Here is a 15,798-nt window from a genome sequence, read left to right as displayed (position 1 = left end):
AGGGTGAGGAGTTTAAATTTAGTTATGTAGGCCATGGGGAGCCAATGTAGCGACTGGCAGAGGGGGGGCAGCAGAGATAAAGCAACAGGAGAGAAAAGTGAAGCAGGCAGCAGCACTGAGGAGAGACTTAAGGGGGTAAGGTGAGAGTCAGGCCCCCAGTAGGCCAGAGAGAAGGCGGTTACAGTAGTCTAGGGGATATATTTACTAAACTGACTGGTTGCTATAGGCAACATCTCCACTTTTTCAAACCCGCAGTTTAGTAAATATACCCCTAGGTGTTAGTTTACAAGAGAGTGAATAAAAGTGAATAAGAGTTTTGATGGCTTCGGTGCTGAGAAAGGGCTGCATCTTGAATATATCAGGGAGGTGGAAGCAGTTTAAGAGGGACAGAATGTGAGGTTTGAATGAGAGGGAGGAATCGACTTGAGTGACAGAAAGGAGCATAGAATTATTAACAGACATAGAGAGTGGGGGAGGTGGGAGAGCCCTGGAAGCAGGGAAGATGATTAGTTCAGTCTTGAAAATATTGAGTTTATGAAAGTGCTGAGACATCCAAGATGAGAGGGCCGATATACTGCAGGAGACACAAGACATAAAGGAAAGGAAGAGGTGAGGGGATGAAAGATAGATTTGGGTAACATCAGCATAGAGGTGGTACTGGACGGCAAAGGAGTAGATGAGGACACCAAAGGAGGAGGTGTAGAGGTAAAAGACCAGGGGTTCAAGAATGGAACCTTAAGAAACTCCAAAGGGTAAGGGAAGAGGCGGGATGTGGAGTCATGTGTAGAAACTGAAAAGGAGCAGTTGGTGAGGTAAGAGGAAAACCAGGAGAGGACAGTGTTACAGAGGCCTATAGATTTGAGAGTTTGCAAAAGAAGGGAGTAGTCAACAGTATTGAAGGCAGCAGAGAGGTTGAGAAGAATAAGTAGAGAGAAGTGTCCTTTAGATTTAGCGAAAAGAAGGTCATTAGTGACCCTAGTGAGGGCAGTTTTAATGCACTGGAGAGGGCGAAAACTGTATTGAATGGGTCAAGGATTGAGTGAGAAGAGAGAAAGGAGGTGATATGGTTGTAGTCAACCTGTTTGAGAAGTTTGGAAGCAAAAGGAAGGAGGAAATAGGGTGGTAATTAGAGAGAGTGAAGGTCAAAGAATGTTTTTTTTTTAATATGGGGAGACCAGAGCATGTTTAAAGTAGGAGGGGATAGGTTGAGGAGGTGGGCAAGGTGGTAGTAATCCTCAAGAGAGAGGAAGTGGAGGAGGTGGGAGGGGATGGGGTCCTGTGGACAGGTAGAGGGAGGTGAGGAGGAGAGAAGGGTTTGGACTTCATCTACAGAAAGCTGAGTAAAGGAGGATGAACATTTCTAATAACAAGTTGGATCTCTGAACTAATTCATATAGAGGAACACTTAACAGAACAATCTTCCTGCATCAAATTTAAATGTGCCTCTTATACAATTTACCTAATATCACAGTATGTGTGGCCTGCAAATGTCTGTGATGCCCAAAAATTACTTGATTGAAATCAAGACCAATGCCTGACATATTTAAAAATTCAGATGGAAGATTAATGCAAATCACCATTATCAGCTTGTGCGGTCATCTTTCCAAAAACCTAACAAGCCTTATCTAATCACTCTGTTCACTACATACTATGGGCCTGAGTCATTAAGGCACACATACTGAGTGCAGCATGCACTTGTTTTTAACTGCACGTAACTCAGCTCTATGTGCTCCCGAAGTCAACAAGGAACGCATCTCAAGATACGAGTAGTGATGACTGCAGTTGTAGGTTTACTCTGCCCTACTGAGCCAGTAACTGCAGTATACGTACAATCCCTATGTGGAATATAAAACGCACAGAAAAAAATATATATTCAATTAATGTTATGTGTCAACATTATAGTCATTATTGATGGATAAATGTTTTTTTTTTCTAGAAAAACATTAGGGTGTTCTTAATGTTTACTGTACAAAAAGACATTTTTACAGTTGCTCCTATTTGCAAACACATGTTTAAGCATACATAAGCGACCGGCATAACTAGTATTTGGGACTTCCAGACCTCTGGCTGGAGCAAGAGATACGGCTGAAAACCAGTGTACTTCTGTGTGTGCCTGACTTTGACGTTGGTGCACAGGAAGGCCCTTACTATATATTGCCTACATAAATCTACCCTTTCTCCACCCCATTCACTGCCATAAATTGTAGGCTGTAGTAAGTGTCGTTTGCGCTCAAAGCCGACTTGGATGACGCTGTGTTCTGTGGCGTATGGTTTAGTTCTGAGCATGCACAGTGTGATTTTTGCAAACACAAAACCGGCAGATACGTTCCTTAATGACTCAGGTCCTATGTGTGAACATTCATCCTGTCACCAAGCAGCAGGAGCCACCTATGTGTTGCCAGCAAATGTCTTAGTCTGTGGCTTCCTGCTTGCTTCCCTTCAATGCCAAACTGTTTTCAAATTTATTCAGGATGATGCCTTGGAAACATTTGCTCATCTGATCTTCCTATTTTATGCACTAAATGATCTCCAGATACACCTGTGATTATCTCATAGATGTTTCAATCATGTTACCTTCCTGACGTTTGTTCTAAATATCTACTGTTATGTTAGTGAAACAATGTTTTGTAATATTTCTCCTGAACTTTTCATGATCTACTTCTTTAGGTGACTTGCACTACATCCAAATGCTCTACTTTTTGTTTGATTATATGTAATGTGTTCAGTATGTGCAGCAAGCCTGAAAATAATGTAATAAACATGAGAGCAATAGTGGTAAATTTTAGACAGTGAATGTTGTCCACGAAAATTTTTGATAATGCTCATCATTTCACGAAATGAACTAAGTTTATTTTTATCCATGAAAACAGGCTGCTATACGACAGTTCTCTTAAACAAAGACGCAGTAATAGGTGTTTCAAATCACTGGAAAACTAGACAGGTTTGGCATATTAAAACTTGAACTGTATAATTAACGCAAGGCTTTCTGTTCAATTCACTGGACATAAAAAGCAAATGTAATAATCTACTGATATCTCAAGGTGACACCAAATCTAAGTTCTATTTATATGCAGTAAATTAAATGTGCTCAGTACTGCTGCAAAAATAGCTGAATTGTTTCCTTTGCTGCCTTTTCCACATCATTCACTGCTTATGCTATTTTGAGTGCCTTACCTTGCCAACATATAGAGGGTCTGTTCCAGTGTACTCTTCCAAAACAAAAAATTGGTTCCATACCCAGCTTCTCTTCAGTCGATTGTGTAGAAACTGTTTGTTCTCAGGTTTATAATCCCATTCTCTGATAAACTGACTTGAAAATCCCAAAATTCCATTTGTCAGGTCTAGTAGCACCATGTAGTAAATGTAAAATCCTTTTTTAGGATGATTCTTCAAATGCCGCATCCTTTTGAACTTTCTTATTCTTATTTATTTTTAATTGACAAAAGATATGAAGTCTTACTTGAAGTAAAATAAATATAACACGTAGTAAAAGGATGTTTGATCTTGATCGGCTTTGATGGTAGTCCTAACAGTAGATATCTAGGAATAAGAAAAACAAGAACATAGATCAAATTATATCTTCAGCAGAATAATTATATTTCCTACTGCAAAATGTGGAGTCTCGACAATAAAAATTGAACAATGTGTTTAGGAACAAAAGGGTCTGTTATCTTCATATATACAACAGGTACCTTTGGACGAAGGCACACTGGGGGTTGTAGTTAGTTGGGAGGATTAGTTCACTTTGGTTACTTTGATTACTACAGGGTTCCACTGTATTATTGATTTGCTGAAGTTAACAGCATGCTCTGAGAAATACAGTATTTATGATCTGAGAAGCCCTTTGAAACTGCTGAATATAAGCTTTCCCGTCCAGAAAATAGAATACCTGCCAAGCAATTTCCAAGGACAGATGCTATTTTTCTAAATATATATTTTGTTGAAACACAAAATGATATAAGAGTTATTTTTAAGGTGAATCTGTATCATTGCTGACCTTAATGATTATTTTACGCTTGCTGTGGCATTCAGCTGTCACACTTGTATTGCAGCTTTACAGAGAACAATCTCAGCAATGCTAATGTAACACAGCCCAGATTTCAATGGTCAGTTAATCATTATGTATTCCACATGGGAGATTGGGGGCTTGATAGTCACATGCCATTGTGTTATATTTGTGCAAGTCAGACGAACAGATTTCCTTTCTTCAGATTGAAAGCCTGGTTCAGGCAAAGGAATGTCGACCTCCAATGGAGGAAGCTCTCTCATCAGTCAAGGGTCTTTTGTTGTCATGAAGTCAGATTAGCTGGTGACCTCACTCTATGCTATTGAGCAGAGAAAGTTTCTCTTTCACAATTTTGTGGGACTTAATGAGGTGGCATTACGCTCAAGTTACTCTGTCAAAACACTCAGAACATCTTTTATAGCAGTAGTGTTGAGCTGCCGAGTCTAAGGACCCTTAAGTCCTTTTCTGCCTCTGCCATTCTCTCTTGTTCTGTCTCCATCTGGCTCAGATAAGCAATTAAAGCAATGTTATTTATGATTTGGCAACACAGCGACAATACATTTTACAACTTATATTTTAACTTTAATTTATTTGCAGCAACTGAACAGCTGCATAACTGCAAAAGTGTCATAATGTATACGATTTCCCTTTACTTCCCACTTCTTATTATTCAATAGAGCTGCATGGCACAAGATATAAACAACAAAATAGCTTTTTAAGGCATTTGTGTTTATACTGTTCTTAAATCTAACTAACAATTGAGTTACTGCAGAAATACTATACTCACTACTACATAGACAGAAATGGGTCATGTACAAATGTAATTTTTTGTGATGCATCTTATTGCACATTAACTCTAGTCGCTATAGACATTCATATATATTACCATGTAGAATACTGCATCTATTCGGGTCGGTCTCACGGACTCCCGGGAGAGATAGCAAATCTCCCGCATTCCGCTACTGCCGTCACAAAATGATGCGATTTGCGATGAAACATGTCATTCTGGCCCCGTCCCCGCGACAAAATGTAATTGTTGCCACAGGGGGAGGGGCCAAAATGACACGTTTGGCCGTGCTCTGCCCCCTCCGGCCCTCCAATCACGCCCCTCTCCCGGAAAGAATTTGCCCAAATTAGGCAAGTATGACTTAAAGCACATCCTTTCAAAGAGATTATGTAATTGCAATTTACATGAACTAAAGGAGGGCCCACTGTCCCCTTACTGTCATGTTAGAATTAAGACATAAATGATGATTCAAAAAGCAATATATTAGAAGAAACGTTGTAATTGATTAAGTGGTGATAGTAGATTTGCTATATATTGCACAAAGTGTTTACCAAACATCAAACAGCAGAATGAGGCATGCACACACTGCTCCTCTTTATTAGTTTCAGTTTGTAAATATAACACACCATATACTTTACTCATACTTACCAACTCCCGGAAAGTTGTTTCCCGGGAGAGGGGGCGTGACTGGAGGGCAGGAGGGGGTGGGACGAGGCCAATCGCGTCATTTTGGCCCCGCCCCCCGCTAAAACCGTAATTTGCATAGCAGGGGGCGGGGCCAAAATGACGCGATTGGCCTCGTCCCGCCCCCTCCCGCCCTCCAAAATGGCGTGATTCACCGAGAGAGAATCGCGTTAAATGACGCGATTCTCGGTGTGAGATTGGGATGCGGGAGAAATGCCAGCTTGCCCGGGAGCCCGGGAGACTGACCCGAATTTCGGGAGTCTCCCGGACTTTCCGGGAGAGTTGTCATGTATGACTTTACTGCTTCCAAACATTATCAATATTTAGTTCTATTCAGTCATTTATGAAATGAATAGTTCTACAGAAACCTGTAAGCATTTGCTAGATTTAATATAAAAAAAATTGCCTAATTTCAGATACTGAAAAATACCTCCAGGAGAAAAGAGGAACATTAGTGGTTTTGATCATACATACCAGAAAAGAATATACACTAAGTGCAGGGTACTAAATATACAACATTTCCTGTACAGCTGGCCAGTGTTAAAAGATGAGCTTTAAGAACAATGCTTTCAAAATTTGGATTGTCCTTGGAAATAATAATATAGAGTAGTTGCCAATGATTCTCAACAACCAATCACCAATTTGAGTTTATCTGTCTAGTGCAAGTAAGACTGGGTACACACTGCTGTGTTTTCAGCCGATTATTGAGCTAGTCAGACGATGAACAACCGTTTGGCCCAATATCCCAGTAGTGTGTATCCAGCAATGAGGAGCGATTATCATTTCAAAGCACATAATATTACAGAACGAGTTTTTTAAAATGAACTAAAAATCTTGTTCAATGATGGAACAATGTTGTTTAAATTCTGCAGTGTGTATGCACTCTGCAGAATTGAAGCGACAATTTAGCTGACAGTGACAGCTGCCGACACCAGCACCCAGTCTCTGGCACTGTCATTTGGTCTCAATTAATTGACAAGAAAATCTGGAAGACTCCCCATTCTTAAATTAGCAGCACCAACCCCACGGGATATCCGGAGACCGAGGGGCCTCCCTCTAAACTAAAGAGCAGTCTTGGGGGATGTAAATAAGTCAAATGACCGCTCCTCAAAGCATGGCAATAAAAAAATCTACAGAAATAACTGTAAAATTGGCAAAAATATTGCAGTGTTAGAATTTTGGTGTAGTGTGTACCCAGCCTAAGACAATGAAATAAAGTGTATGATTTGTTGCTATGGTTCAGGGTATAGTTTAAATCTACATGTACTGTAGATCCCATCTCATTGTGACAGTTGTAGTTCTCCATGTTCAATCAGTGCCTCTAATGCAGTGGTTCACAAAATTTGCAGTTCGCGGCACCCTTAGAGTCTCCATAATTTTTTCAAGGCACCCCTCCAAAATAATTACAGTCCTGTTTTATAAGTAGTTGGGTCAAAAAAACCGTAATAAATATTTAGGTCAGGACAGAAATACTTATTTAGTTGTAAGCAAAAATAATACACATAAATACAAGGGAAAAGAATATTTTTATATTTTTTTTCCAATTATATTTCTGTCAAAGAATAATTTGCAGCAAACTCACACTGTCCCCTTCTTCATCCACACACTCTGTGTCCCTCCTTCATCTTCACACACTCTGTGCCCTCTTTCTGCTGCACACACTCTGTGCCCTCCTTCATCTCCATACACTCTGTGCCCCCTGCATCCACACACTCTAGGCCCTCCTTGGATGAAGATCTACACACTCTGGGCCCTCCTTCATCCACACACTCTGCGCCCCTGCATCCACACACTCTGCGCCCCCTGCATCCACACACTCTGCGCCCTCCTGCATCCACACACTCTGGGCCCTCCTTCATCCACACACTCTGTGCCGCTGTATCCACACACTCTGTGCCCCCTGCATCCACACACTCTAGGCCCTCCTTGGATGAAGATCTACACACTCTGGGCCCTCCTTCATCCACACACTCTGCGCCCCTGCATCCACACACTCTGCGCCCCCTGCATCCACACACTCTGCGCCCTCCTGCATCCACACACTCTGGGCCCTCCTTCATCCACACACTCTGTGCCGCTGTATCCACACACTCTGTGCCCCCTGCATCCACACACTCTGGGCCCTCCTGCATCCACACACTATGAGCCCCTGCATCCACACACTCTGTGCCCCTGCAGCCACAACTCTGTGCCCCTCTGCATGCACTCACTCTGCCCCCTCTGCATCATCACTCTGCCCCCTCTACATCCTTGCTCTGCCCCCTCTGCATCCTCACTCTGCCCCATCCTTCATTCTTTTGCCCCTCCATTGTTGTGTCCTATCACCATTCCCCTCTGTTTCTTTACTTACCATACTTGACCTTCTTTCTTCTATTTCTTCTGTCTTTTCTTCTGTCTTACCAATTTGGCAGTGGCTGGGAACCAGCATCCTCTCTCCTGCCGCTTGTCACTGAATGTCGGGCGTGATGACATCACGCCCGACATTCAGTGAGAAGCGAGGAGGGAGGTGGATGCTGGGCTCAGACACCGCCGAATTGGTAAGTTTTGGTTTTTTTTCTGCTCCTGGCGCCCTGTGACAACGCCGCGGCGCACACTTTGGGAACCGCCGCACTACATAGTTGATTCCTCCCAGTACCTTGAATGCAGAAGGATTATAGGGAAAGCAAAGACAGGCAAAATTGTTGAAGATGGGGTTGATATTGAAGATTTTTAGTGAAGTTAGCACCTAAGTGCACAGGATTCATTGGCCACTCAGGTGTTGACGTGAAAGGATTCTAAGGGAAACCATCATAAAGCTCTCATTTAAATGGGTGAAAGATTTAGGGGAGAAAATCAAAATGGACAAGAGGATCGTTTTTACGTTCTACTCCTGTGGCAGCAACAAACATTTCATTAATTTAACTTTTTGTCTCTAAAGAGAAGTGCAATTTAAGAATAAATAGTCACAAAGAGGTATAACACCTAAAATTAATAGCTTTACATTCAAAGTTAGTCAGCAAGGTTGAAAAAAAACAAAAGTTCATGAAGGTCAACCTACTGTAAGTTTTGTCTGGGTTGATCCAGAGGAACACAGAGCAAAACGTAGCAGGAGAGCTGCCAATTTAACATCTTAATAGGGGTGCCATACATATGTGTTTTTAAAAACACATATGTATGGCCCAAATATATGGGACTCTCATTATTTAGAGTTAGGACCACCCTATTAGCAAAAGCGCCATGGAGTGGCGGGTGGCTTTAACATACATTTGAAAATGTGTGCAACTAAGACTTTTGCATTTTTATCTACAGTCGAAAATGGCAGATCTGTTGCTGGCTATGGCAGTGTGCTGGGGGATCTCTCTGTGTGTTTGTTCCTTTCAGGATAACCCCACCCTTTCAAGCACCTGCTATAGCCTATAAATTGATTGAGCAACCTCCAGTTCTTTATATATATATATATATATATATATATATATATATATATATATACTTTATGTATAAAATGTGACATGTAACCTATGAATATTCTCTATTCTTCTTTATCTACTAAATATCCTCTTTACTAGTTTAAAAAGTATCAAGCGCATATATATATATATATATATATATATATATATATATATATGTGTGTGTGTATATGTGTGTGTGTTTTTCTACTGTTTCAACATTTTCAGATGATGACACACATGATGTTAACACATCTAGTTGTATGCAGTTAATCAGCATAATGATATGTGTCTTTGCCCTATATGAACATAAAACATGCTTAAGTAAATGCAATCAAAGTGTAACGAAAGCTAGGTTGGAGTGCCAAAGGCACTAAGCATTTCCATCCACCCTTTGTAATTCAATTAAACAAAGTGGAATGAAATTCTGCAGCATTTTTTCTGACATAATCTAAAAAAATGTCTTTGCCTTTTGTTGTGCAGATTTGGGTAGTGAGTACGGGTAATATTCTTGTGAATAAGCTAATTGTGTCATAATGTGTTAAAGCACTAAATACATTTTATTGTGCTCATTGACCCTTAGACATTAACTGGGGACTTGGATGGCACATATTGTTCTTCCCAATTCAATATGGTACTCATTGTATGTGAATTGGTATTAAGATTTGTGCTCATCCCCTCTGGATCATATGTGCACCTGTCTGAATCCTTAACTAGGCATTTCTTGGTAAATTCTGTACAGTACATTGTGTGAGTTAATCTAGTAATATTGTGCTGTAAATGTACTTAGCAATTAATAATTTCTCATTATGCTGAATTGTACTTTTATTATCAATATGAAAAATTAGTAAATGGTTATACTGTGTGTTCAACAACATGATTGTTGCAGTATGAAAGTACTGTCCATAAACTGTGCCTTTTCCTCTAATCTGGACCTAATACGTAAGAATTCTACATGCTGTGTAGAGATATGTTTGAGATATGTGTAGCTCAAAAATTACCCATTGAAAATTTAGTTAACCATTCAACATCATTATCATCATCATCATTTATTTATATAGCGCCACTAATTTTGCAGTACTGTACAGAGAACTCACTCACATCAGTCCCTGCCCCAATGGAGCTTACAGTCTAAATTCCCTAACACACACACACACACACACACACACAGATTAGTGTCAATTTGCCAGCTTCTAATAAACCGTAGAACCCAGAGGAAACCCAAGCAAATACGGGGAGAACATACAAACTCAACACAAATAAGACCATGATCACAAAACAAACACATGACCCCACTGCTGTGAGGCAGAAATGCTAACCACTAAACCACCGTGCTGTCCATCCCATTCATTTAGAGAACTAGAGGTACTGTTGTATATGAGTCTATGGGGCTGATTCAATTAGCCACAAGGTGTTGTAGTAGCATTACACACTGTGTTTTGGTAAAAATTTGCCAAGTTTTTATTATATCATAATTGTGCACAAAGACATAGCGTGCAAGGCTTCTATGGAACCTTGCTTCTAATTGAATTGGGCCCTATGATTGATATTGTTGTTTTAAAACTAATTAAAATGTACACAATAGATAGATTGCTCCCAATTTAAAACTGAAATTCGTACTAAGTTTTGATGAAATAAGAAATGATATTGTTGGTCATCAACTGGAGCAACACATGTACAAATGAGCATTTGTTGAGAATGGTTCATATAATTCTAAAATATTCTCTTAAAAATACAATGCTATATTGACTTTTTAGTTTGTTATTATAAGCAACACATTTTGAACCTTTTTAGCATGATGAAGAAACTGAGGGTCTTCCTATAATTTCTCTGTATGGGAAAATGCTATGGCTGTCACTGCAAAAAAGTATTTCACTAATGGAATTTGGTTTCTGTTTGTTCTCAGGAGATATCATAGGGGGTTGATTTATCAAACCTTCTAAATAAGTTTCTAGCTATCATCTTATAGAATGTACTACTGTTGTTATGGGCAACACATTGACTTTTTCTTTTTTGGAAGATTTGATATTTCTACCCCTTAGTCTGCGCCTACAAGCTCCTTGGAGATCAAGTGATGGCAGAGGAAGGGGCAGTTGTTCAAGGTTATAATTGTAAAAAGACTCTCTGCTCACTACATTATGTGTTATGGAACTGTGGTTCCCATGGTAATTGCATGACACTTAAGAAATCATTAATAGCAACTTGAATAAACAGCCTAGGGAAAAATAAATTACTCCAGGCATCTTTACAGGCAACCAAAGTGATTTATGTTAAAGAAATACCTCATTTTTACAAATAAGTGCATCTCTAAGAAACTGCTTTAGAATGAAATTAGATTCAAACATTACATGATTATCACGTTTATATAGTTCTTGTTACTACTGGTTCATTATCTAATAGAAGTCAAGTAGAAACTACTTTTTCATCTACAATGATTAAAACATGCTCTTAATTCTTTATGATATGTAGCTAACATGATCACCATAATTTTTGCAAGAACTGTTTGAGGCAATGTCAGATTTAATGTGGTTATGTTTGCATATACTGTATGTCAGTTTAAATCTACAAAGGCAAGGGCTCATAGGAATTAAAATAGAGTTAAGGATCGCTGAATTTCAGAGATATTATACTGTAACTTAAATCTGTCTCAGTGAATGGCTGTATCATGATATCCATTGATAAAATTAATTAAATAAACTTGTTTCTAAATTTCTTAGAGTTCTGCTCCAGGCATATTATACCATGCCTGACAAAGACATCTTGTTAGTCTCTGTAGGCTACTGATTTCCAATATATAAATAAGATCCTTATGGAGCAAGGGTCCTTAACATGTTATTTGGGACCCAAAGTTTTGGTCCCCATGCCATTTAGGTGGTCCCCATGATTCCCTTTTTCTTTTGCCAAACTTGGGTTAATTGCCAGCAAATTAGATTATTGAAGGTTACATCTTATTAAAAATATTGCATTTAAGTTATTACCATTATTAAAGTGAATAAAAGCAGATTCACAGATTTTAGTTGGTAGGAAGTTGAAAAGTTGAAGAATCCCTGTTACAAAGGCTAATCAAATTACTTTGGCACAAATATTCTTTCAAATCATTTTCTATTACTAAACTTAACTCCTTTAGCACACATAACTTGATGCCATTTGGACCATATGTTCTTTACCTATAACTTAAATCTTATTTCAGTTGCAAGTACATTTATTTCTACAAAAATATATATTTTTAACCACTGTTTAAACTTTAACCTATATTTTTGTTTTCACTTTTCACTACTTTGAGAACAATCTCCAGGAAACCCTAAAGATTCAGTGCTCCAAGATGAAAACCAAAGTATTTATTGATTATTCCATAGGTAAAGAAATTATTGTAGCAGCAGAGGCCATTGGTAGTCTTAGTTACAAACCCGACACACACCACACTGACAAAAAAATCACGATGAGTATAACACCGATAATATAATGATATCGACTAACCATGTAACTGACAACTAGTATTTTCGGCAGTTAAAATCACTTTTAGCACATACATGAAAAGTATACAAGTAAAGCACCAAAAAAAACTGAGGCAAGGGACTATTATTATAGGCTAAGCAAAACAATGCAACATATGTTTTAGCGCTATGCTCCTTTAATAGTTATTTATTTAATCCCTAATTTTCTTATCTATAACATAAATAGATGTTAAATAAGTATTGATGAAATACTTATAGTCATTGAAAATTGTAATCTATCACCGATGTATTTACTATTTCCAGAAAATGTTAAAAATGTTAACATGTATATATAAAAATTGTACCGAGAACATGTGCAGAATCAGCAAAAACAACGAAAAGCACTAGATCATTATAAAGCTCGTACTTGTAATAGAATATCTTATTAAAATGGTATAGAAGTACACTCATAGCATCTGTGTGTATTACTTGACACAGAGCTGGCATGTACAGAGAGACCGGCAATCTGCTGATCAAAAATATTCTGCAACTTTTTTTGTCACTTCAACTCTCTTGAATATATTTTTTGCTCAGGCTTACCTGCTGATATCCACTCTCAAATCTCAGTGTGGTGCATCCCCTGCTAATGCTGACTATGGTAAAACAATCTATTCTTCAGTAAAATGTTCAAAACAGTATTGTACTACTGAACTATGCTCTAAAATTTACACTGTACTGTGCTTTGTGAATGTAAAAGATACGGTATATCATATTATTGCAGCCTAACCATGAGCAGCTAAGTGTGTTACATTCTGTGAGCAGGATCTGCTTAATAGAGATGCTCAAAGTATTCAAGCCAGTTCAAAATTCATTGAAACCAGCCCGGCTCCACGATCTTGATCTTTTGGACGAACACATCTCAAAACCTCCATGGTGTGTATTTTATAGCTGTTCAGCTGTTAACTTCAATTTGAATTTCAAATTGAAAGTTTGAGTTTGAAGTTTGCATTCACAGCTTGTAGTTAAAAGACGTTAAAACAAACCCCCATAAATGTTTTTTTTCTCTTGTTTGAGCATAAATGGCTACATTATATAGTATTTTCACATTCTATAATATGAATAGTGAACACATTCCAGTGTCCCAGTTTGAATTAATTTTTGAAAGGAAGAAAGTTAAAAATACTATACAGTGTAGCCATTTAAGCTTAAACTTGACATGGTTGAATCTGATTTCTTGGCATAAATGTTGCTAAAAGTTTTATATATATGAAAGGTTTGAGAATTGATCACAAACGTTTTCGAAGAGTATCTCTTCTGCTTACTAGATTGCTGTCTACTTCTTGCAATTAAATGGTTAAGAGACTGTGTTGCTAAACCAAAAATCCAGGTAGACTGGACCTACCCACACAGAGATCACAAATAAATACTATAGAGACCCAAACACTAACTTGATGTTTGTTTTTGTTTGATTAGAGGGCACTATTTTTAGAATCACAAAACACTTTTTTTCAAAATAGCGTCTCCTTAAATAAGTGAAAGATAAATAGAGCTACCACTGACATTGATACGGTATAAGTCTATAGAATAAGTTATGGAGAAATACAGCACAGACATGGCAAACACAACAAAAATAGTGGTGGTAAAAAAGGTTAATACAGCCCAAAAGTGCTATGCCCTATCTTTGCTCTTCTGTGAGCTAACATGCTAACTCTATACTTTTTGCCTTAGATACTTCTTCTTTTATCATCATTCATTACTTTAAGATCAAATGATGAGGTTCTAAAGCTGCATTGATCAAACGGAAGAAAGATCAAATGCTGAAGTTAGAGGATGAACTGCTGAAACAACGATACTGTACAAAACAATACTAGAGTTGCACTGGAGGAACTTAAACTTCTAATTTTTCTTAAACATGACCAAGCTAAATGTTGAAGATGCGATAAAGATATGATTAACATAAAGAAAACAAGAACTTTAGTTAATTGCTAAACGAGATAAAAATTAATCATTTTAGAATCAGTAGGCATGCACACACAGGATTTTAAGTAGGAACATTGGGAAATTAAGGTTTGCTATCATTTTATTTTATATTGCATGTTTGGTAAATCATACATTCATTATACTCCTTGTAGAATTTTGCTTGCGGCTTATGTCTGTTTGTGTTCTGTGTGTAGTTCCCTATATAAATCAATTAACCATAATTTTCATGATATCTAAGTTCAGCAAGCTCAACTCTAAGGTAACTACAGATGCTGAAACAGACTCATGTAGCCTAATATTATATAGAATATATTTAATTTTTCTCTATAATAATATATTTTTCATAGACTAATGTGGCAATATAAATTTTCCTTTTAATCCCAGCAGTTTGCATACATGATAGATCAAATAGCAAGTACAACAAAAATGTTAAGCACAAGAAATAATATATCAACAAGAAATTATATCGTTCAATATTCAGTAAAGCTTTTTTGTCCATAGATGTGGACACTAAATATATCTTGAATATGCATGTACAGGAGAGAGCAGGAGACTGCATTGCATAAGTCAACCTGTAATGTCTCTGACCACTGAAAGTGTCATCTGTCTTATTATGCATAAGACACAAACATACTGGGCCTGATTAAAGGTACAGGCCAACCTAGACTAATATTCTGTTAGCTCTCCTTCGTCTACCATGCCAGGCTCATACGTGGGAGATAAAGCAAACTCATCCTTAATTTAAAATCTGGTTTCCTTCACCACCACCCCACCACGTTTATGTTCCTGTGTTTTTTGAAACTTAGCTCCACTTTGCTTTTTAAAAGCATCATGTCAATCTTTCTCACTCACTTAATTTTAATTAAAATCAGAACTGTATAACAAAATAGAGGCATGAATGAGTGCTACTGAAAGTAAAGATGAGAAGGGTTAGGGAGCTGTCATGCCTGCGTCTGTCACCATCATTTTCTCTCCTACTCGTTTATCCTCAAGCGCCCACCGGTGGATGATTCACTGTCTACAGCCTTTACCATGGAAATATTTCAAGATCAAAAATCATTATATTTTTCTATCAAGTTTTACTTTTATTTTAGGGAACAATATTTTCTTATATTTTAAAATTAATTTCACTTTATACCTCTTCCTGTGACAATTATGTGCTTCCTGCTTAGTCAGTAGCCTTGCGCCCTAGGCTACAGCCTAGTCAGCCTATTGGATAATCATGACCTACAAACATAATACAACTATAAGATGGTTAATATGGCACTAGAATTTGATAAGCACCAAAGAGAAGACAGATCTACCCTTTAAATAAATGGAAATATTTAGGGGTGCATTCTTGGTTTCACATGCTGAGGCAGGGACTGTATCGCTGGCAGTGGTGGGTAACAGGAGGCAGTAACTGCCTGGTGATCCTTCACCTGTGGGCCTCCAGCTGACCGTTATAAAGCAAAGCACAAGACTGAACTTGAGCAGCGGTGT

At 38.1% G+C, this 15,798-nt stretch overlaps 1 protein-coding gene across 2 annotated transcripts in view; it reads right to left on the bottom strand.

Annotated features, from left to right (window-relative positions):
- The window catches only part of CDH20 (cadherin 20), a 205,719-nt gene that overhangs the window by 51,561 nt on the left and 138,360 nt on the right, over positions 1-15,798 (bottom strand). For both annotated transcript variants that reach the window (XM_075212939.1, XM_075212938.1), the window contains one exon: positions 3,175-3,540. In XM_075212939.1, coding sequence (XP_075069040.1) covers positions 3,175-3,402 — 228 coding nt within the window. In that variant the 5' untranslated portion in view covers positions 3,403-3,540. The remainder of the gene's footprint in view (positions 1-3,174; positions 3,541-15,798) is intronic.

The sequence above is a fragment of the Mixophyes fleayi genome, chromosome 5, assembly GCF_038048845.1.
Source record: "Mixophyes fleayi isolate aMixFle1 chromosome 5, aMixFle1.hap1, whole genome shotgun sequence".
NCBI classification, from domain to species: domain Eukaryota; kingdom Metazoa; phylum Chordata; class Amphibia; order Anura; family Limnodynastidae; genus Mixophyes; species Mixophyes fleayi.
This window is presented reverse-complemented; position numbering and strand designations above follow the sequence as displayed.